This window comes from Pezoporus flaviventris, unplaced genomic scaffold (assembly GCF_033815535.1).
Source record: "Pezoporus flaviventris isolate CSIRO_AGI_PZ_B2104156 unplaced genomic scaffold, CSIRO_AGI_Pfla_v1 ptg000002l, whole genome shotgun sequence".
Classification (NCBI taxonomy): domain Eukaryota; kingdom Metazoa; phylum Chordata; class Aves; order Psittaciformes; family Psittacidae; genus Pezoporus; species Pezoporus flaviventris.
The window spans coordinates 50,209,939-50,231,627 of NW_026892550.1; the positions used below are offsets into that span (position 1 = coordinate 50,209,939).

At 39.0% G+C, this 21,689-nt stretch overlaps 3 protein-coding genes across 4 annotated transcripts in view; all 3 read right to left on the bottom strand.

Moving 5' to 3' along the window:
• Positions 1-5,086, bottom strand: part of LOC133281959 (sodium/hydrogen exchanger 9B2-like) — a 24,514-nt gene extending 19,428 nt beyond the window's left edge. Inside the window, exons 1-2 of the mRNA XM_061477907.1 lie at positions 5,067-5,086; positions 4,320-4,412 (exon numbers count right to left, since the gene is read on the bottom strand). Of these exons, the coding sequence (XP_061333891.1) occupies positions 4,320-4,324 (5 nt within the window). The 5' untranslated portion in view covers positions 4,325-4,412; positions 5,067-5,086. The remainder of the gene's footprint in view (positions 1-4,319; positions 4,413-5,066) is intronic.
• On the bottom strand, positions 120-15,259 carry BDH2 (3-hydroxybutyrate dehydrogenase 2). Its single transcript, XM_061477927.1, has 10 exons — positions 15,155-15,259; positions 12,799-12,879; positions 10,902-10,980; positions 8,716-8,812; positions 8,073-8,181; positions 6,883-6,943; positions 6,128-6,241; positions 5,067-5,125; positions 4,320-4,412; positions 120-3,030 (listed from the first exon to the last, which is right to left on the bottom strand). The coding sequence occupies exons 2-10, from the start codon at positions 12,868-12,870 to the stop codon at positions 2,977-2,979; spliced, it is 738 nt and encodes a 245-aa protein (XP_061333911.1). The 5' UTR covers positions 12,871-12,879; positions 15,155-15,259; the 3' UTR covers positions 120-2,976.
• A 615-nt stretch (positions 15,260-15,874) lies between these two features.
• Positions 15,875-21,689, bottom strand: part of CENPE (centromere protein E) — a 37,226-nt gene continuing 31,411 nt past the window's right edge. For both annotated transcript variants that reach the window (XM_061477959.1, XM_061477953.1), the window contains exons 37-42: positions 21,149-21,352; positions 20,487-20,599; positions 19,924-20,021; positions 18,908-19,070; positions 17,866-18,125; positions 15,875-16,805 (exon numbers count right to left, since the gene is read on the bottom strand). In XM_061477959.1, coding sequence (XP_061333943.1) covers positions 16,708-16,805; positions 17,866-18,125; positions 18,908-19,070; positions 19,924-20,021; positions 20,487-20,599; positions 21,149-21,352 — 936 coding nt within the window. In that variant the 3' untranslated portion in view covers positions 15,875-16,707. The remainder of the gene's footprint in view (positions 16,806-17,865; positions 18,126-18,907; positions 19,071-19,923; positions 20,022-20,486; positions 20,600-21,148; positions 21,353-21,689) is intronic.

Genomic DNA, 21,689 nt, shown 5'->3' on the forward strand with positions numbered 1-21,689 from the left:
AAAGACCTACAATCTGAAAAGTAAAAAAATTCCTCTATTATCACTGGAGTGGAAGGAAAAAAAATAATTACCCATTTGCATTAAAACAGACCACGGAATTAAGAGGTCACAAGAGCATCAAGAAGCCTTCTCCTTTAATAATTCCAGCAAGTCTGCTGGACGCATTTCAGCGTTGTAGCTGTTAATACATCCATGAAGAACTTTCCTAGTAAGGCAAATGACAGCAATCTCCGCCCATTTTCTTTCTTTTTCCTGGTCCACCAGCTTCTCCACTACCACCGAAAATCCGTATCCCTGTGCTTTTAGTGCAACATAAAAAGCAAATGGCATCTCCTTTTATTGAAGGAATTCTTTGACAAAAGCAGCATTTCCTGAGTAGCATCTGTGTGTTACAGTCGCCAGTGAACTTAGAAATGTTAATAAAGTTCAATATGCAACAAGTATAATGCATTTTCTCTGAAATTCTTAATTATATTTTCAGAATACACAATGCAAGTTTCCCGTGTTACTGCAGTGGGAGGATTCTCTTTTCAAGGTAAGTCTGAAAACACCTACTATAGAGGAGGAACTTTGGCCTTCATATAAAACCCCAAAACCATTAAAATGGTATCCTGCCAGCCTGAACTTAACATTTGAATTTATGTCAGTGAACATTAGTGGAACCAGTTAGGATAACTTTGGATTTCTGCCTCAGCTCAATCTTCCTTGGCTGGCAGGGTCTTTTTTTGAAATACCGGGTACTCAAAACCCCCCTAAACAAACTACACAAGATCAGAATGCTTCCAACCACGATTAAGGGTGAAAGTTAAGCCAAAAATGAACCTTAGGAAGCCAACATCCACAATACTGTCTCATTTGTAAATGTTACATTTACTTAAGATACTAAAATAAGAAGTCTGATTTTAGCTAGACATGTTCCATCATCTTTGAAATCAAATAATTTTTATTAATGTTTCAGTTAATACTGAAAATCTTAATAATTTTAAAAACATGGCAGTTGTTACAGAAACACGCACAAAATACTGAACGTTTCGCCCAGTGCTTTCTGATTACTGATTAATCACACTCAGTACGTTTATTCTTTAATTCCTCCGCCACACATATATGTATTTAAAATATATGAATATATATGAAATTACATACAGATTCATTCACAAACTAGATAAATGGGGCTGCATCCAATTTCTGTTAAGGTAACCTTATTTATAGACAGCCAGCCTATGTCATTCATGTCCATTTTAATAGTATGTTAGCAAAACAAATAGTTTTGGAATTCAGGTTATCAAGTGCCTTAGATCTCTGGGTCAGGATTTATGGCTTTTTCCCCAGAGTATGAGACTTTCTGTTAATAGGTTTCTGATTCATAAATCAAAGCTACCATGTGCTATCACAACACACACATTCTTGTAGAAACAGTGCTTTTCAGAGAAACAGCCTTGTGTTTTACCATGAACTATACTGATATTTGACAATCAAGCAATAGAATACAAAGCCTAGCACCTAGCATAAGGATTTGAAAACATTTGTCCAATATCAATACATCTTTTTGAAGAGGAATATATCTGCTCTATCTAGAGTTGTAAAATCTACTCCTTTTGCTTGTGTGCCAGAAGTCTAAGCATATTGATGGAGATCCACCTGTGTAAGCACAATTCTCACACACATAGCCCTATCCATGCCTACTAGAGTGATGTCCTTGCATAGTACTTTTTGTACATGGAAGGATAAAAAAACCAAACAAAATATAGTAATGATACTTCCAAGACCAATTTAGGAGAGATCTATACCATTAATGAAACAGTTCTGATCTCCATTTCTCCCACTAAGACCTCTTCTTTACTAGTTAATGTGCTTTCTAAGTGACTGTAGAACTGCATTATGATTTTAATGCTTTCTACATTTTGCAAGCTTTAGTCTTAAGCTTTAGAGCAGGCTCCTCTCCATCATTTCTACTTCAAGAAAACAGCATGGTCTTCATGAAGTAGTTATGTGCTTAAAAAAATCCCTCCCAAACTTCACAAAGGGGCCAATCCTGCTTTTTGTGCTACTGCTTTTCCAGATTTCAAAAATCTAACTTGCCTAGGATCTGGGAAATGGATACAGCAGTTGCACAGCTGTGCATGTACAGTGACCCTCTGCTGTCTACACGGGAAGTTTCATGCACCCATACACCACATATCTACAGTGTTTGACTGTCTTGCACTGCCCACTTTGGATCTGTAAGTGTTCTCAGGCATTAGATATTCTTTTCAACAATTCAGAGTGCTTTTCTACAGCTATTACAGTTCTAAACCATTTTGCTAATGATAGTACAGAGCAGAAAGAACTTACTTTGTAATTTGCAAGGCAGAATCTGCTTTCAAATGAAATTTGCAATTAGTATGTTCTCTAATACAGAAACATTTATTACCAGTAACAAAATTATTCAAATGATCATATCTTCAAATTTGCTATTATATCTGCTTTTTCTGTTTAAACCACACTTAGTTCAGGATCAGGATCCATTTAGATGATTTAATACTAGTTGTTCCATTTTCTCGGGACAGTCTGTCAATGCTAGTAGGAAATCTAATTGTGAATGTTTAGCTTCCAGATACTTTGGAGGATGATAATAAAGGTAATATTTAATTACTTTTGCTCAGATTTGCTTAAAGCACAATTCAGATTTTGTACCTTTAATAATATTCTTTGCCTTCTGAAATCTTACATGTTAAATTGCTATTCTCTCATGTTCTTGGAGTTACCAGAAATTGAAGCCACATGAAGTATGTCTTACTCCAGTATTTCACTATTTAGGGAAAAGTTAATCAGTAAGACCAACCTAGAAGGAGAACATCTAACAGTAAAAATGTACCAAATTTGTTTTGAAGGACATCATATGGGTGATCTAAATCTCTGCCAGCTACCTTATCCGAGAAACACAATCCTCACTTTTTGCCTTTCATGGTATGAATTTCCATTTGCAAGCAGGGTCAATCACAAGCTCCATCCTCCATCAATGATTAGTTCATTACCGGTCACATAGGCAGACTGAAATTACATAACAAATAACAATTGTAACCAATTTTTTATGGCTATTAATTACGGGAAAACTCTTTTTCCTTTAAGAAAAAAAAAAAACAACCAAAAAACAACCACCCTGGCATTCTTTTTATACAAGCATTTTTTGTTTTGTTTTACAAAAATACCTGAACAAATAGAATACAAACACACTTAGAAATGGAAGCCTTTTGGCTAACTCGGGGGAGTGCATCAAAAATATTATTAGAAGCAATATTCACATGAACTAGACTATAGATTTCTTACCTGCAGGAATAATACATCACACTATGATGTTATTAGCTCTTTAGCTTGGCAGAATCTGATCAGGTCAGCCAATAATTACAAGGACACCTAACTGAAAAGTTGATTCAGGCAGATTGTGAGGTAAGCAACTAAGCTGTTGGTATTCTTCTGTATGTCAGTACTGAAGCATACTGAATATACTGGAAAACTGGAATTCTGTCTACATATGGTTGAAAACCCTATGACCAGACTCAAAAAAATTAGTAGCTTTACAGGAACAATAAAACCAAGATGAAAATGGGAAACAGATTACTGAGAGATAGCAACATTAAGACAGCGTTAATTCCATTAAAATATTCTGTTAATGCTCAGTGGGACTGCTGGACAAGCCCAGATGAATCCAGCCCAGTTTTAGATTCACAGTAAATTTATAGCACCCAAAATTACCTTGATACATGCTCATTAATATTGGTAGCACTTGCAGTGGTCATTAAGAGTTTGGTGTATAACAACCTCAGTGAGTCTGTGGTTTTTCTTATGCTGAAAGGGTAAATTCACTCTGAGCATTAGCCCTTTGAGCTAAAATGGCCAGCAGTTCAATGCTCTTTGAATAGTGAATTTGAATTTGCTCTTGAATAGTGAAGGTAAGTGATGATTACTAATTCTACCTCCTTAAAACATGATCTAGCCTTGGTACAAATGTGGAAAAGAAGACAAACCTATTTCTCGTACCATTCAGGATGATCTGGGGTCAGTCAATTTGCTTGGATGATATCAAACCACCAGCCTACAGTAAGAAACACCTAATGCCGTATCAATCACTGTCAACGTTTAGAGTACTTCTTGCATTACAGGTTGAACTCAGTAAAATATTGTGGGCTTTTGTTTTTGTTTGGTTTTTTTTTATTTCTTTTTTTTTTTTAATAATCCATCTTAAAGACAATGTAAATCCTCCTAAAGCAACTTCTCTCTATTGTGAAACAGCAAAGTAGCACAGGATTCTGTGACAAGGAAATTTTATTGTTCATACTTACTTCATCAGAGGCCAAGTACACAAAGAGATGGGCCACTTCTTCAGCAGTAGCCATCCTACCAGTCCTCTGTCTGGCTAGAAAGTCTTTCAATGCCTATATACACAGGAGCATTTGGTATATCAAAAATGAAAACCAATTATTTTAATCTGACATGTATAAAGCAATACTGGAATAAGCCGTAAGACACACATTCTTTTAGTACACTGAGTAGGGAATTTATGCTAGACAAAGAAATTAAACATTAACACTGGTATGAATTTCAGATTTAAAAACAGTAGGAGACTGGACCTGAATCTCTGGTTCCAGAGTAAAGCCAGTGTAAGTCAGTTCTCCCTTTGATGGTAGGTACTCCCAGACCTTTCAAATGAGGGCTCACAGTTATCTAGTCAGTATGGGTAAGCATTCCAAACAATTTTGACATGCATAGCCAGGATGCCCTTTCTATTATGGTTTTGCAGTAGTCTGTGGCTGCCACATGCCCCAGTAGAAAATATCTTCTACCTTTGCAACAGATGCTGTAACCAATGGTTGCAGATGCTTCCATAGATGACAGACCCTCTGTATTCACTAAGCAATAGTAACCTTCTAACACATTAAGACTTCTGTCTTGAGTACAAACTGACCAAACTATCAAAGGAGACACTGCTGCTATGTTATCATTGATATCTGAAATAGGGGACATTCCTGAAAATGGGCAAAGTGCCACTATGTATGTATATTTAAAGGGAGTGAAATGTACGTACACACCTGTTCTGGGTTAGGCCGGGCTTGGATTCTTTCCTGTAAAGATGGAGTGTCAACAGTTCCTATGCAAAATTTTAAATTCAGTGTTAAAAATCACCTTCATCAGCAATCATGACAAAAAATGCTGTTCAGTGGTTCTATCGAGAACCAGTTGGCCATAGGATCTATCCAGCCAACTGGCCATAAGGATGATCGGAGGCTGGAGCACCTCCCATATTAAGACAGGCTGAGAAAGTTGGGGCTGTTCAGCCTGGAGAAGGCTGCATGGAGACCTCATGGCAGCCTTCCAATATCTGAAGGGGGCCTACAGGGGTGCCAGAGAGGGACCCTTCTTCAGGGACTGTAGTGATAGACAAGGGGCAATGGGTTTAAACTTCAACAGGGGAAGTTCAGGTTAGATACAAGGAAGAAGTTCTTTACTGTGAGGGTGGCGAGGTGCTGGAACAGGTTGCCCAAAGAAGTGGTGAATGCTCCATTCCTGGCAGCGTTCAAGGCCAGTCTGGACAGAGCCTTGGGCAACATGGTCTAGTGTTAGCATCCCTGCCCATGGCAGGGATTTGGGACCTTAAGGTCCTTTCCAACCCTAACTATTCCATGATTCTATCTGTATGTCTTAACACTTACATGTAACTTGTAATACAATTCAGGACTGCAAAACTATAAATGTGGCATAGGATTCTAAATTTCGAGAGAAGTCAGGACTTTGAGAATCGGATTCAGTACTTTTCAGATGGTTAAACCACGGCTAGCCTGTTAGTAGCCCTTGCCTGTTCCTGTCTTCCTAGAGTGTATATTTGAAAATAAACATTCAAATAGTATGCAGTGCATATATAATGTGTATGTGCTGGGTTAACAGACTAAACATACAGCTTAACTACAAAAGTAACAAGTTCTGTATTTTAAATCTCAAATGTTCCAAGCAGGTCCTGTACCTTTATGTTGTTGGTAACTTTAGTTGCCACTTGCAAATTTATTCTTTGTTAATAATGTCAAAGTAAATTGGGCCTTCTAGAATCTGCTCCCACTTTACAACCCACTTTACAAAATAGTGTATGAACACTTACCAGGACATACGCAGTTGCATCTGATGCCTTGTTCAATGAAATCAGCAGCCACAGACTTTGTTAGACCAATAACTGCTGCCTTTGAAGTACTATATACACATCTGTTCACAACTCCTAACAGAAGGTCAGTGTGAAGGCAGTGTAGAAACATGTTAAAAAAAAAAAAAAAAGAGAACCAAGTTTGTTCAATATGCACCTGCTGCTGGGCCCCAGCATTTCCTGTAGCACCTGTAGTCCCTCTGTAAGGACAGGCTAACAAAAATGCTGACTGCCAGAATTCTACGCAGGCACACGAGAGCAAAGACCTTTCAGTAGTGTAAGTTTGGGGAGTAGTCAGAAAAGCCAACAAAGATTTGGGAACAGCAGAGACCCATCTGTTAGTCACCATCAGGCTTCTTTGGGAAGCATAGCTACAGTGCTGATGTAATTGTCATTTCTTCATTGTTTCTCTGAAGCACATACGTAGCAAGGTATCACTGGAAGCAGTTCATTTTTATTTAATACAAACTGGTAGAAAGGATACTATGAAACATTCAGTACAGATTCATAAACTCAGAGGCAAGCATCTTAGTATTTCTGCAATTTGCCACCCGTGTCCTTGTGTGTACATGAGTTGATGTGTGCTCTTTCTTTTTTCTTGAACTGTATCCCTCCTCAGGATTGGCAGTGCCCTCTCATTTCAAAGTTGTGCAAGGTTTATTTTGCAGTCCCATGATTTCTGAAATTTATGTAAGGAACTCTAGCAAGGTACTGACCTTTAATGCTGGATGCCACAGAAGACATATTTATAATATTTCCAGATTTCTGTTTGAGCATCTGCAAGAGAATACAAAAGTCATTCAAATGCAGACTGTTCTGTCATCTGCAGATCCAGCACAATAGCCCATAATAATCCACAGAACAGTCCTACATGCAATGGATACACAGGGTAGCAAAGCTTAATCAGCACAAATGGGTGCTTATCTCTTTTCATCTACTGACTGAAGTAGTAAAGCAGAATCTGAAGTTCTCACTAAGTTCTTCTGAGTCATCTCAGGAGTGAAGACTATGACAGGAAAGAACTTTTTTCCTGTGATAGGCACCTTGGAATCATTGCCCTTTTGTCACCACAGTAAGCTATACTATGTAGTAACTCTGCTTATGCCATCTACCAAGGCAGTTACTCACAGATCCCATTCAAATGCTAGCTTTGCAGAAGACTAAATCACAACTCTAGCATCTTTGATTTGTAGCTAGATTTCTTCAAGTTATAACCTTTTTAGGCATTCCAAACCCAAGGTGCCTAAAGCTGTTATATAAGAAACCTGAAAATAGATATCAGCTTAAAAACCCCTATAAAACAACAAACCAAAAACCAAACCAAACAAAAAAGACTGGAACAAGATTGAAAAGAGTAATCACCATCCAGTCATGGTCACAGCTTCCACATCTGGCCTTTGCATTTACAGGAATATAAACTCCTTATTCAGTTCACAAGTTTCTGTAGTCCTAAACCCAGTTACTATGTCAGCAAGCGTCCTCATGCTGCTACACTGTTCTGATATAACCAGCATGTTGCCATCAGTGGCACTGAATCGCTTCACAAGATAGTTTCCAGAGTTCCATAAAATTCATGTTACTATACATTATTTACAATTACTGTGTGCAGCTGTGTGCTATAGTAGAATGTGGTAGCACTGTATTGCAATGGCTCCCTTGCAGCTCTGCATTTGAAGGATTTTAGTTACATATTACATAACGCAAGCCCCTGAATGTATCATCTCTACCACATCTTTTAGACAGGTTGTCCGCTTGAAGAATTATACAATGCAGAGAATGTTTTAGAAGCTGCATACTAGCATATTTATCTCAAATCCTGTGCTGTCACAGTGGCAACAATTTAGACCTGTCACACTTTAAACACAGTGCAGCAGAGACTAAAAAATCACAGGCAAGCAATCCTTACCTTTGGAAGGAATGTCTTGATCATTAGATACATGCTGCGAACATTGAGGTTCATAGTGAAGTTCCAGTCTTGATCCTCACAGTCCAGAATGGTTCCATGATGAACAAACCTAGAATAAGTGCATGAACTGGATTAGTCTGTGGTTTACACTTTTGTGCCTTTTAATGCACATTTTCCCATATGATTTTGCACTAGATAACTCTTCCAACCCTGAAAAGGAGGGACTAGAGCTCTTTCAAAGAAAGCAAGCAATGGTGTATTTCTGATGAGTATCAGGGACACAAGGCAGACGCAGTATGTGCAAAGAAATGCTTGGCAGTAAGGACTAAACAAAACCAAAGAAAAGCAGAGCACTAGCAGACCCTCAGCTTTGCTCACCGTTGTGCTAGGAGGGCCAAAGCCATCAGTGCTGGGCACCCACAGAGTGTGGAAAACACAACAAATCCAAGAGCCATTCTGTCTTGGCCTAGGTAACGTGGCTACACATGAGAAATTCAGGTTTGATGAAAACACATGAAAGTTTGTCTTAAAGGCATAAAGTGAACTAAAGCAAAAGAAATAAAATGCATTTAAGTAAAAGGAAGTACTTGTGGAAGACAGAGAAAATTGGAAAAAAATGTAGGATCAAATAGAAGCTTGTTACCCTGCAATGTTACAGAGAACGTCAATCTTTTCAATCTCCTTGGCCAGATTTTCTATCTGCTCCTTTTTGGTGACATCCAGAACACGTATTTGAATGCCTAGAAAAACATGGTATTTGCTTCACTGTACTTGACTAAGGATCATTGGTTTATTTTTCTGAACTGCTGAGGATTGCACCTACAATTTAAGGCAGTGGCTTGACAGGTTGCAGTCCCCCTCAGTGGTACACCACAACGTGGAGACTCAGTGACCGAGAACTACATTTAATCATTAGGTTAGTGCAGTGGTTAAATCGGGACAGCAGGTCATGCTTCCTAAAATTTCCAAAGGGAAATAAACAAAGATCAGCTGGTTCAATTTGTTGTAACAGCATCACACAAGCAGACGAGCTAACATCATTTACCATAAAAACATTTCCAATAAGCTTGAATTCCACTATACCCTCAAACTGAACAATTACAGAATCTGTATAATCATAACAAACTTCCATGTCCATGTATTTAAAAACACACATGAAAAAACCTCCGAACAAACACCACCACCAAAATCCACAACAACCAAACACCTTATATTCAGTCAGACTTCCCCATGTTCCAACTTCTTTCTGTTGACTTTCATCTTTCTGCTGTGGACCTCTCTGTGTGTTTTTAAATACCATTATTATTTTAAAACCATGAGGGCAGTTGCACCAGAACAGGGGCCTGCAGAGGTTGTTGACGAAATTCCATCCTTGGAGATATTCAGAATTTGACTCAACACAGCCCTGAGCAACCTGCTCTAACCACAGCTACTTTGAGCAATAGGCAGGACTGTAAGGACAGTGCAGGCAAGATGTTTATGGCCTCCAGAGGTCTCATCCAGCATATCTGATTCTAGACATACTGTAAAGCTGTTTGTAAAGCATCTGAGTGATATCTAAATTATGGGAGAATTTGATCTGAAATTGATAAAACCCTCTTTCTTTTGAAGCCAAACTGACAAGTCCTTGAACAGGTTTTATATGCCTTAATTAAATGATACAGACACTTTTGAAGAGATTTGTGTATAACGATGCAATTAAGACTACAGGCTGATGATTTACATCAGCACTGGAATTACTTCTCCTGGATGAAATTCAAAGACCACAATGTGCCAAGCCTTGATGAATTACAGCTTAACTAATTGTATGTCAAAAGGATGGAAATGTCTCTGAGTATATGGAAAACTACCTCTTGTGACCACCGCAGCAGAAGGAAAAAACCCACACAGTTGAAAACTTCACACTTTTCTAAACACCCACAGAATAAAGCTGGAAAAGTCCTAAAGTTCCCAAAGAGTTACAAAGGGATTGCTTGTGGTGAACTCCAGTCAAGTCAACAGAGACCAATGTTCACTTTAAAAGCTGTGCTAGAGAAAAGTGCTTTTGCATATTTGACTGTCGCCCTATAACAGGAATTCCTTAAATCCAATTCATTCCATCAGATTAAGTTGGAAGAATTTTCAGTTGTAAAATACATCTTACTTTTTATTTCAAGACTGAAAAATTATTTTTATATGATGGTGCACACTTGGGTCACTTATGATTAAGAAACAACTATGCAAAACTGCTCCTTGCAGTATGTTTCTGTGACATCAGTAGGAAAGTCATCTTCAGGCCTGAACATTTGTGCAAACAGAACATGCTTATCTAGTGTTGCGGGGTTAGTTTCTGAAGACTTAGTAAGCTCTACTAGGCAGCTATCCTCTTAACGCATTCCTTTGTAACTAAGTGCCATGGAAATGCAAGACACTAAATTTACTTTCTGTATAGCTGGGATGTTAGCTGTTGCGATGAGTGAAAAGCATTCTGTGCCTCTTAGAGTGCTGTGTTTGACAATTAGCTTGGTGATCTCAAAAGATAACTGAAACAGGTGCCACTCTGGGAAGCAGAAATGAGCTGCTTCTGTGACACAAAAAACTCAAGTTATTTTGCATGCCTTGAATAATACTCTGTCTGATTTGCTGATTTTGCAGTAGGTTAACATGCTGAATCTCTGCCATTCCACATCACAGAATAAAGCAATGCCAACACCTAAAGAATTAGTCTGGATATTTTCCTTTTATTTCTTTTCTGGTTTTTTGAAGTTTGCACTATCTTCAAGTTAGATTTCAGCCATTCTACACCAAAACTTGCAAAAGCTGAACCAACAACTACTGTAGGTCATTTACCTGGATATTTCTCCAGCTCTTGCAGCTTAGGCTCATTGATATCTGTAGCAATGACTTTGGCTCCTTCTTTTGCAAAAGCCTGAAGAATACAAGAGAAGCAGTTTATATTTAGATATTCCAGATCTTACCATAAATAAGTTCTGTTTCCTCCTCCTTTCCTTTTTGGCTTGAATCAAAGTTGGCTGAAGGCAGTTGATCTCTCACTTTTCATTTAGTGCATGTCAGGGAGTAATGGGCTTCAACTACCATGCATCTTGGGGACAACTAAGTAACTGTATGTGATACAGGACAAGAGTTAACATCTTTTCCTTAAACTATGGAATCCATAAATACAGTATAATAACAGTAACCAGACTAAGACAACTGGTACTATTATTACCCTTATTAGCTGCACGAACACTAGTAAGCCTGTTACAAACAGGTAGTGCTAGAATTGTCTGTCCTGTTTGATTTAAATGGGATTTGACAGATAAAGGCACAAGTCATAAAGAGAAATAGAACCTTTATGACAATACTTTGCAACCAAACCGTAGGAATAGAGCAATATTAAAACAAACATGACTTTCTTTGGCACTTAACAGGAGATACTTTCTCATTCTTGATGCGCCCCTCAAAGCCTGCTTTCTCTGCACTGTGATTACTGATAAATCAACAGCTATGCTAACAAAATAACCTCTGTGTCAAAGTTATTCTGACATCTCAGACTGTAGCTCCTAATCTTCAAAATAAGCGTCTCAAGTGCAGCTTAAAAGGACAGTGGCATTTAACAAAAATGGTCTTCCCTCCATGCTTGTTGGGTATTTACAAATTTACAATTATCTGCTCCTTTGGACTAAGTGTTTTAATGGAAGTGCCAAGATTAGCAGTCTCCTGCATTCTTAACTGCATGCATATGAAACTAACTAGGATTGGCAGAAATCCTTCTTACAGGAGCTTTTCCCAGCTTGTTGATTACAATACAGAGATACTGAGATAACCTCACTAGCTTCTCTATCTGCTATGGAAGAATGAAATGGGAGGGTGTCCTGGGTTCAGCAGTAGCAGTCATTTTTCTCCTTCTTGGTAGCTGGTGCAGTGCTATGTTTTGACTTCCAGCCTGGGAACAGTTATCGGTTGGCTGGTGGTGAGGTGTTGTATTCTCTTCCCTTATTTCCTTTATCATTATTATTATTGGTGGTAGCAGCAGTGATTTGTGTTACACCTTAGTTACTAAACTGCTCTTATCTCAACCTGTGGGAGTTGCATTCTTTTGATTCTCCTCTCTGTCCCTCTGGGAGTAGGGGGAGGGAAAGAAGGGGGGGAAGTGAGTGAACAAGCTGTCTGGCTGGGTTTAAACCACGACACAGGGGAAGAACTGGTCAAAAGGAATTAAAAGGTAGCCAGAAAGTTAATATGTATGTTGAATTCTGTTCAAGTAATTGATTCTAAATTATTTCTCACAGTTGCTCATGGTGAACAACACTGTAGCTGTGCAGTCAGCATCATGTAAGAGTTATGTCAATGATTAACGTAAATAAAATATCATTGTTTTACTACAGGGTATAACAGGAAATATTCCTTCTATCCTTATCTTCTTCCAGAGCAAAGCAGCAGAGATATAGGACTAAAGGTACAGACAGTACCAGATGTGTATTGTTAAAAGAGCAGTTGCAGCTGTTCTTGAATCTTGCCCTTATCCTTGCCTGATGTCACCACTTGGAGCCTCAGACTTTCAGAAATTCAAACAGCACAATGCATGCAGTACAATGACTCTATTATTCCCTGTTTTTTTCAATGAATAGTTCTGGCTTCATCTACAGTTTATGAATTCAAGAACTTGCTTAGTGTGGCTGTCTCTGGACAAGCTAGCTTTAGAGACCTAGCTTAGGTACAGGAGAACAAACATTTTCCCACTTACTATAGCAGCTGCTCGTCCAATCCCCTGTGCTGCTGCTGACAGCAGTATGACCTTCCCATCAAGCCGACCCATGCTGCTGATCTGTGCAGACAGATGTCACAGAATCTTTAACAAAAAGATGAACCAACAACATTCCTGGGAATCAGATGCAAATGCTTTCCAAAAACTAGGCATTATTCTGAGTACCTCTGACATCAAATCACTCCACAGACTGTCCTGTTTTGCTGCAGTGTGACCTTGAGTCACCAAGGGTGCTGAGGGGAGGCTGCCTCAATATATGTTTTGGTTTAGTTTTTTAACATAGTAAGAAGCTAAAAAAACAAACAAACATAAGGTATCTGAGCTCAAAAGCCAAGCTTTTTTATAGCAGAAGCCAGACTTTGTTTTGCCTTAAACAGAAAAAAAAAAAAGTTAAGATGAAACAGAAGCACAGCAGTTCATAATGTTGTGTTTCCATTGTCTATTCTGTTCTTAGAAAGCAGGTCTGCCTTCTCTTCCTCTTAAGCTCATCAACTTCCTAGATTGCAATAAATTCCACACAATACCTTGGGCCTTGGTGTTGGCTCTGAATAGTCTCAGGAAACTTCCAGCACTGCAAATTCCCAGCTACAACAAGGCAGAGGGGAGGGGAGAATAATAAACCTCTGTCCTCTCTTGCCCTTCTCACCTTCCTTGCTCTCAGATGACTACTGAGCATGCTTAGGACAAGCAATAAGGAACCTCTGGGATGTTCCACCTTACTCAGTGTGTAGCAGCCGAAAGGCAAAATGCCGCCCTCCTATCTTCTGCCCAAGGACACACTTTGAAATGTTGTGGCATGTTTAGAGAAAAACAGCATGTACGGTTGCAGACAAATAACTAAAAAGCAAATGCAATCCCCTCCCTCCTGTGGATTTTCTGTTATGTAAGGGACAAACTACTGAACAGGATGTTTCAGAGTGAAGCCACTGCGTTTCAGTCAGAGTGCAGTATCTGGTATTTGTTAACTGGGTTATCAATAAGCAAAACTTTCTGCACTTTTAACCCACAGAGCAAAATTTGTTTATGTAGCTATGAATGTAGAAAGGCATCCCAAGAACCTTAAGTCTTAAAAAATATACATGAAACCAACATACCAGGTACTTCACTGAGAAGTTAAAATAATCTCCCCTGAATTAGCAGACAATGCTGTCATCTAGAGATACTCAAGTCCAAGCTGTGGCTCAGACTGCAAAGACAAATTCAGTGTCCTGTATCTTAAACCAAATTATTAATTTATCTGATTTTGCCCAGAAATCCTGTCTATTTTCTCATCAGCAGCTTTTCCCTGCAAAAGCTGCAGCAAAACCAGTGTTCCCCTGAAGGTTACAGATTCAACAAATCAGACTTCTGAAGAAACTGAATAGAGAAATTCTTTCTATTCTAATATATGAATCAGAAGATTTAACGGTTTTAAGTCAGTTACAGTTTATGTATCAAGACCAACCAAATTCTCCAACACGAGTCCTTCCCACAGGCTGCAGTTCAGAAACTGCTGCAGCATGTGTCCCTTACATGGGTGCAGTCCTTCTTAATGGACTCCTCAAAGTGTGGGTCCCCTGTAGGGGCACCAGTCCTGCAGCAAACCTGCTCCAGCATGGGCTCTTCTCTCCATGAGCCACAGTTACTGTCAGGACTGTGCTCCAGCACAGGCTTCCCATGGGGTCACAGCCTCTTTTGGGCACCCCCCTGCTCTGGCATGGGGTCCTCCCCAGGCTGCAGGCGGCTATCTGCTCCACCATGGGCTGCAGTGGAGCCTCTGCTCCAGCACCTGGAGTACCTTCCCCTCCTTCTGCACTGACCTGGGTGTTTGCAGAGCTGTTCCTTCCACTCCTCTCTCTGGCTGAAATTGCTCCTGTGCAACAACTTTTCCCCACTTTTTAAACACATTATCCTAGAGATGCTACTGCCGTCACTGATGGGCTCAGCCCTGGCCAGCAGCTGGTCAGTCTCGGATCTGGCTGGCATTAGCTCTGTCGGACACCTGGGAAACTTCTAGATGCTTCTCACAGAAACCACTGCACTATTTCCTCCCCCCTGCTACCCAAGTCTTAAAAGCTCCCTGAAGGCAGAGGAAGCTTTTGGGGGTCTTTTCTGTCACATGTCTCTTTTCAGCAGAAAACAGACAACAAAAACTGATCAGTTCAAGTACTTCTGTAAATCACCTTAACACTTTGTAAGCACAATACACTACAGATACATTTTTCAGCCTCACAAACAAGCACAATATTTTTCAAACAAGCAAGGACAAGAAATACATTTTTCAATCAATCACTTTTTATGAACATTTGTTGATTCTATGAGGCATTTAAAGCTAAATGTTAATACAGTCACTCACCAAGCGAGCGCAATCAGCGTGTTATATTTGCTGACCTTTGTACAAAATGAAGTACAGTATCTTTTCTGCTGTGCTTATTGGGAGTTGTAGTGTAAGCGGTGAATTTCTCTAGAACGTAATTTCCTGTTGAAACGTTGAGATGCCGCCACCTACCGAAACTCGAGACTGAATGCTGTGGTTTTATTCCTGCAGAAAAAAACACACTAAAAAAGGAGCACCAGCGTTCACCATCCATTCTCCTTAAGGAATTCAACAAATCCACAGGATTCCCTCCAGAACAGGCCACAGACCATTTGCTTATCAGTTTGGGTAACCCAAAACAGTACTTACACACTTGCAGCAAAAGCTTTATTCATATAAAATAAGGATTATGATTTTGATATATTTATCTTCCCTAAGTATGACTCTTGTATCATGATGATTATTTTGTTCTTAAAGAGTTGATCTTTGGGTTTGAGTGCCAAATTCCTATTTAGTTGGCAGTGCAGGGCATGGGAGGAAGAACTTCTAGATCCCAAAAATTTCCTGACAGACTCCAAAAATTAAACTAAACACCAACAGTAAACTTCCACACAAAGTAATTATTGCAGAAAGTGAGATGACACAAGACAAGAAGCAAGATAATGATGGAAGTGATGTGATTACTATAAAAAGAGAGTTCTTAGATACTGAATATTGTAATCAAACACCCTTAGATCATAGCAAAAGTGAACAAATATGTTTTTAAATACTTAGCATTTTATTGTCAAAACAAATGTTATTATACAAAACATACAAAAAGTAGGTCTCACAATGCAGATAAGCAGGCTATTAAAATAGTGTCTTGCAGCCCTGATCACCATTCAGTTTATTTTCAATTCACTAGAGTAGCAAAGAAGTGTCAGGTCCACTGCTTACTATTAAGAAAAATTCCAATAGCAACTTCAGACGGGCACTAGAAGTATTTTGAAAGATGCCAAGTACAAAGTTATTCTTGGTACCATAACTAGCTGAGCTTAGAAATACTGTAAGGTGTTTAAAAGGAACCCTTGATTGTACCCTATAAACAGAAAATTAGTGAGTTCAGTTGCAATGTCCAGATAGGTTAAATTTGTGGTGAAAATGCCGTTTCTGTGGACTGAGAGAAAGCATGTTATAAAAACCACATGCTGAGAAACAAAAAGCATAGTTCTTTCCAACTCAACAGCACTCTGAAGACACAAGTATTGCCCACCCAGAAGAGGGCTGGTTTAGGAATGACAGAATTTAATTTATGACTGAGAAGTTTCACAGTAGATTAATGTTCCATTCCCATTTCCTTTTCTTTAATACATTAGCTTTTCTTTCTTTGCCATCCAGGAAAGAAACAAGCCACCAAAGCAGAACATAATCAGATCAGTAGTTTGTGGGCAACAAGACTGATTTTCCAATTGTAGCAACTCCAAGATAGCAAGGGATCTGCATGCCAGTGCTTTTCTCACAATTTGAGAGGCTGATTGCTTTTGATCTTAAGTAATTCATATATGCAGGTTGTGGCTGTAGTGACAGTAAAGCCAGCTTAAAACAAAACACCTTTATTGAGCAATACAATCAGGGGCTTTTTCTTTCTCTGAAGTTCCCAACCAGTGTTTAAGATGTTCTTCTGGGGGCTCTTTCCCCGCAGGCTGTGTACCTATAACAGAAGACAAGAATGTTAAAGTAACATCTAAACATTCCCAGTTAGACAAGCAGTAGGAATACAGCAATTCAATCCTGACCAGTGTTTCAAATGTCCTCTATCAAAGCTTGCCTCTGAGGATCTTGGTAACAGTACCACAAGGACCTGCAATGGATTATATTCTTTCTGGAAGTCTGCCATTAATACCTGGAAAACTGGTTAACTTTCCAACATGTCTGCTAGAGGTTTTTAAAATCAAGCGCAGTGATGAGGGCAGTAGCATTAATATGCTAATTTAGAGCACTAGGAGACTTCCTCAGATGTAAGAAATCTTGACCAGGGCTGAGGAACAGAAGTTATCAGGACAGCTACTACTGCAGTTGAAGCCAGGCAGACAGATGCAACAGAGACTGGAGTCTATGATCTTGAAGAAAAACATTAACCAGCAGGTAACTTCAAACAGTTTTGCCAGAAGTCTGTGTTTAACCAATGTAAAGTTAAAAAGCAAAACAGTGTAGAACATCAGCTATCTGCTAATCATAGAACAGAATCATAGAATCATAGAATAGTTAGGATTGGAAAGGACCTTAAGATCCATCTAGTTCCAACCCCCCTGCCATGGGCAGGGACACCTTGCATAAACCATGTCACCCAAGGCTCTGTCCAGCCTGGCCTTGAACACCACCAGGGATGGAGCATTCACAACACTATGTGTAATTATATGTGTATGATGTAATGATATTCTGCTAATTAAAAAGTCAGTCATAAAAACTTCCAACAAAAGTAAAGAAAACCAAAAGAAACAAAAGTTTCGCAAAAGAAAAAAGACTGTATAATGTTCATGGGGTGAAGAGTTCATTTAAGTATTTAGGTTCTGTAGAACATATATAAGCTTCATGGCTCCAGCTGGTCAGCCCTACAATTGTCAGCTAACCACTCAGGAAAACTGTGTTGCCATGCAAACTTCAGGTCAGAATATACGAAGTATGGAGTATTTACCACCCTCATCTCACAGACCACCCCTTATGTTTTATCTCTCCAAACCTTTACAGCACACTATCACTGTGTCACACACCTGTAAGTGTACCCAAGCTGGAATTATCAAAGAAATTTGTTGCAGAAGTCGGTGGCAGAGTCTTCACTGCATCCGGAGTCACAGCCTCCTGAGAAACGGGTTCCTTGGCAGGTGAAGGCATTTGCTCTTTACGGGAATATGACACTGTCTTCTTTGGGGAACTCGCCATCATCTCTCGAGCATTTTCTCTCAAGAGTTTCTCTTTCTTTAGTGCTCTTTCTTTCCATTTTCTAACTTCCTCTTTCAGTTGAAGCTCATTACTGAAAAATATAAACAAAACACACCCCAGCATTTAATAAAGAAAAATTTAAAGTAGTTCTTTATATAAGGAAAAAAAACCTCCCAACAAGTATGTCCCAGTATCTGAAGGGGGCCTATAGGGATGCTGGGGAGGGACTCTTCATTAGGGACTGTAGTGACAGGACAAGGGGTAACGGATTAAAACTTAAACAGGGGAAGTTTAGATTGGATATGAGGAGGAAATTCATTCCTGTTAGGGTGGTGAGGCACTGGAATAGGTTGCCCAGGGAGGTTGTGAATGCTCCATCCCTGGCAGTGTTCAAGGCCAGGTTGGATGAGGCCTTGGGTGATATGGTTTAGTGTAAGGTGTCCCTGCCCATGGCAGGGGGGTTGGAACTTAAGGTCCTTTCCAACCCTAACTATTCTATGATTCTATGGTTCTAAGACAGTTCCTGTATTTTCAGATGACATACCACACACACACAGCAATGCAACACCGTATCTGTCATCTTGCTTTCAGAGGCAATTTATTTCCCAAGCTAAAAATTTTTCCAACATACAATTTAAGTATATCTTCTAGCATTTAAAAGATTAAAAAAAAAAACAGAAAACCAAGGTCAAAGCCATAAAGATACATAAGCAGGAACTCACTACCTTTAAATATAAGTTTGATGTGAAAGTATCTAGAAAATCTTATAGTAATTCCTCACTTCTGTAGGCCTCCCAGAAAGAGATGCTGATGGCATACATAGTTAAATAGCAAGAAATAATTTGACATGTTGTTGATCAGCTTTATACTTACCTTTGTAGAATGTCAAGTTGTTTCATCAGGTGCGAGTTCTCTTTCTGTAGTTTCACTCTTTCAGATTTTAGAATAAGTATTTGTGTGCTTTGCACAATACCACTGCCACCACCACAAGTAATAGGCATTTGGGATTGCTGAGGAGCTTCTTTTTCTGGCACCACTAGGAAACAGTTTTATACAGATACATGCATTATTTGGACAGTCAGATTTTTTTTTAGTCTGTTCCTTCCTATGGTGTTACATGTAAAACCACACTCAATTACAAGTGCCATTACAATGGTTTTCTGTTCTGTTTTGTTTCTGTAAACCACCACCTCCTCTCCTCCACCCCCCACCACTATTCACACTGCCAGGGAGATATTGAGAAAATTAAGAGAATATTCACTGGGTCATTTCGAGTTAAAATAGTTTCAAATATGTATGATTAGAATGATTAGAATTAGCTGTTCACATGTGAAGTCAAGGAAAAAATGGCAAATGTGCTGGGACCTGTTTAGTATAGAGAAAAGACTAAACAGAGAGGGGATCTCATTAATGCATATAAGTATCTAAAAGGCCGATGCCAGGAAGATCGTGACATACTCTTCTCAGTGGTGCCTAGTGACAGGATGATGAGTAACAGCCATGAAGTAAAACACAAGAAGTTTCACCTCAACATGAGATAGAACTTCCTTATGTTGAGGGTGACAGAGCACTGGAACAGGCTGCTCAGGAGGTTGTGGAGTCTCCCTCTCTGGAGACATTCAAAACCCACCTGGATGCGCTCCTGTGTAACCTGCTCTAGGTGGCCCTGCCTTGGCAGGGGGGCTGGACTAGATGATCTCTTCCAGCCCTAATGATTCTGTGATTCTGTATGTGCAGCTAACATTTTACTTTCCGCTTTATCTTCCAATGCACCCAATCCTTCTTATACCCTTTGAGGCAAAATGCCTATATCTTAATCTGGACTTCAACCATATGACCTTAAAACTGAATGTTTAACATAGAGCTCCTTATATTTGTTTTGAATTTACCAGTAACATCATGCTGTTGATGTGCTCTTCTAAGTTCTTCTTTCAGCTTTGTTATCTGTTGTTCTTGGTGTTCTGCAAGAGCTTTATAATTAGCAAGTCTATATGAGGCAGGAAGGGAGAAAAAAAAAAATCTTAGTTTAATAATCACAGTTTCAGGAGAGCTACTATGTGCTATCAAATACAAAACAAAGTTATTACAGGTAAAACTATATAAATCTGGTTGTCAGATTTTAGGTAGAGTGCAGGAAACAAACTGGACTAGAATTCTCTGTGTATCCATTCACTTCAGTGACTTAAGAGTGATTTCAATTACTGATTTCTCCTCATTTCATTTATGGCTGAACATGGGTTGGTTGATATTTTGGTGTGCATATAGAGTAGGAGTTTTATAATCAACCCGAGATGCATGTGCTTTTTACTTTCTCTGGAATCTAGCTACAGCAAAAACCTAGGATACATAAAGCTGAATGCTCACTTCTTATTCTATTGAAAAAAATAAATGGAAAAGTAAGAGCTAAGAGCTAAAGAGTGGAGAACTATAACAAGGTAGAAGCTGAACTTACTTTGAATCAGAAGATTTGGATTGTTTCATTCTTTCCATATCACATTTTACCAATTGTGTTTTGAGATTATCAATTTCTTCTTTATACAACTCAGCACCTTTATCTAATTTCGCCTGAAAAGAAAAGATTAAGTGTTAAGAGGCTTGTTTCTTAGCAATGAGTTTAAGGGTTGCTTACTTTGTATCTTTACTGCTAGATTTTGCAGGACAAGACTTGGAGCTGGAAGTTATTTTGGAGTAAGAATGCCCACATTACCAATGAGCACTATAGTATTAGCTGGTATCCTAACTCCGATGTATTACATGCAATCATACTATAGCAAGTTTGACTTGTTTGCACATCTAAGGGAATTTTGAACTAGTATGCAACCATATGACATAGAAAAAACAGCTCGTGCTTCAGTTTCAAAATAAAACTTTTAGAATGTTTCAGAAATGCAGCACATAAGTGCTTCTAATATTGCTGAGCCCAGGACTATGGGTTTTAAGTTTTGCCTCTGAAAGCTGCACTGGTAGAGTGTGAAACTGGCAAGTACAGTGTTTAAGAATGCCATACAAACCAAACGGACTTGAGAGAGCTACATTTCAGCTACAGCTGTTCTCAAGCAGATTCTCTCTCCAAGATCAGATGAGAATGAGAAGAGTGAAGCATTTTGCTCATACCTGAAGACTCTGATTCGCTGTCAAGGCAGTTTTGAGGCACTTCTCCATCTCATTCAGTTTGTCTTGCAGTTGGGTGAGCCCACTTGTCTCCGTTTTAGTTCTTATCTGTGCTTGTAACTTGTTTATAGTGTCATCTTTCTTGTCAAGATTTTTTCCTACTTCTTTTATTACATTTTCCAATTCCTGAATTTTTACTTCCTTAGCCTATTGGAATATATCAATCAGTTATGAGTAGTTATACAAAAGGATACAACAGTAACAGCACATGATCATACTCTTAATAAAAGGAAAACCCAAACCACACAAGAACATCCAACACTACAGGCTCTATAGCAACTGTTGGTGTCTACCCTCATGGTTTTGTGTCACCTTTTAGTATTCTGAAACACTCAAGTCTGAGGAGAAAAAAATAAGTGCTTCAAACAAGGGCAACTGTGACAAAAAATAGGACAGAGAGAAAATGAGTCCTCAATCCCTAGGATTAAAGACAGAATTATTCTCCAGCTTCTTATTTGATATAGTGAGTACCATACACTTAGAG

Excerpts from the sequence above, each read along its gene's own strand:
- BDH2 (XM_061477927.1), bottom strand. The coding sequence starts at position 12,870 with ATGGGTCGGCTTGATGGGAAGGTCATACTGCTGTCAGCAGCAGCACAG. Across the intron at positions 8,182-8,715 it reads GTTCTCTGTAACATTGCAGG|GTTTGTTCATCATGGAACCA; the intron begins GTAACAAGCTTC and ends CACTTATTCTAG. Across the intron at positions 4,413-5,066 it reads CCCGGCCTAACCCAGAACAG|GCATTGAAAGACTTTCTAGC; the intron begins GTGTGTACGTAC and ends CTGTGTATATAG.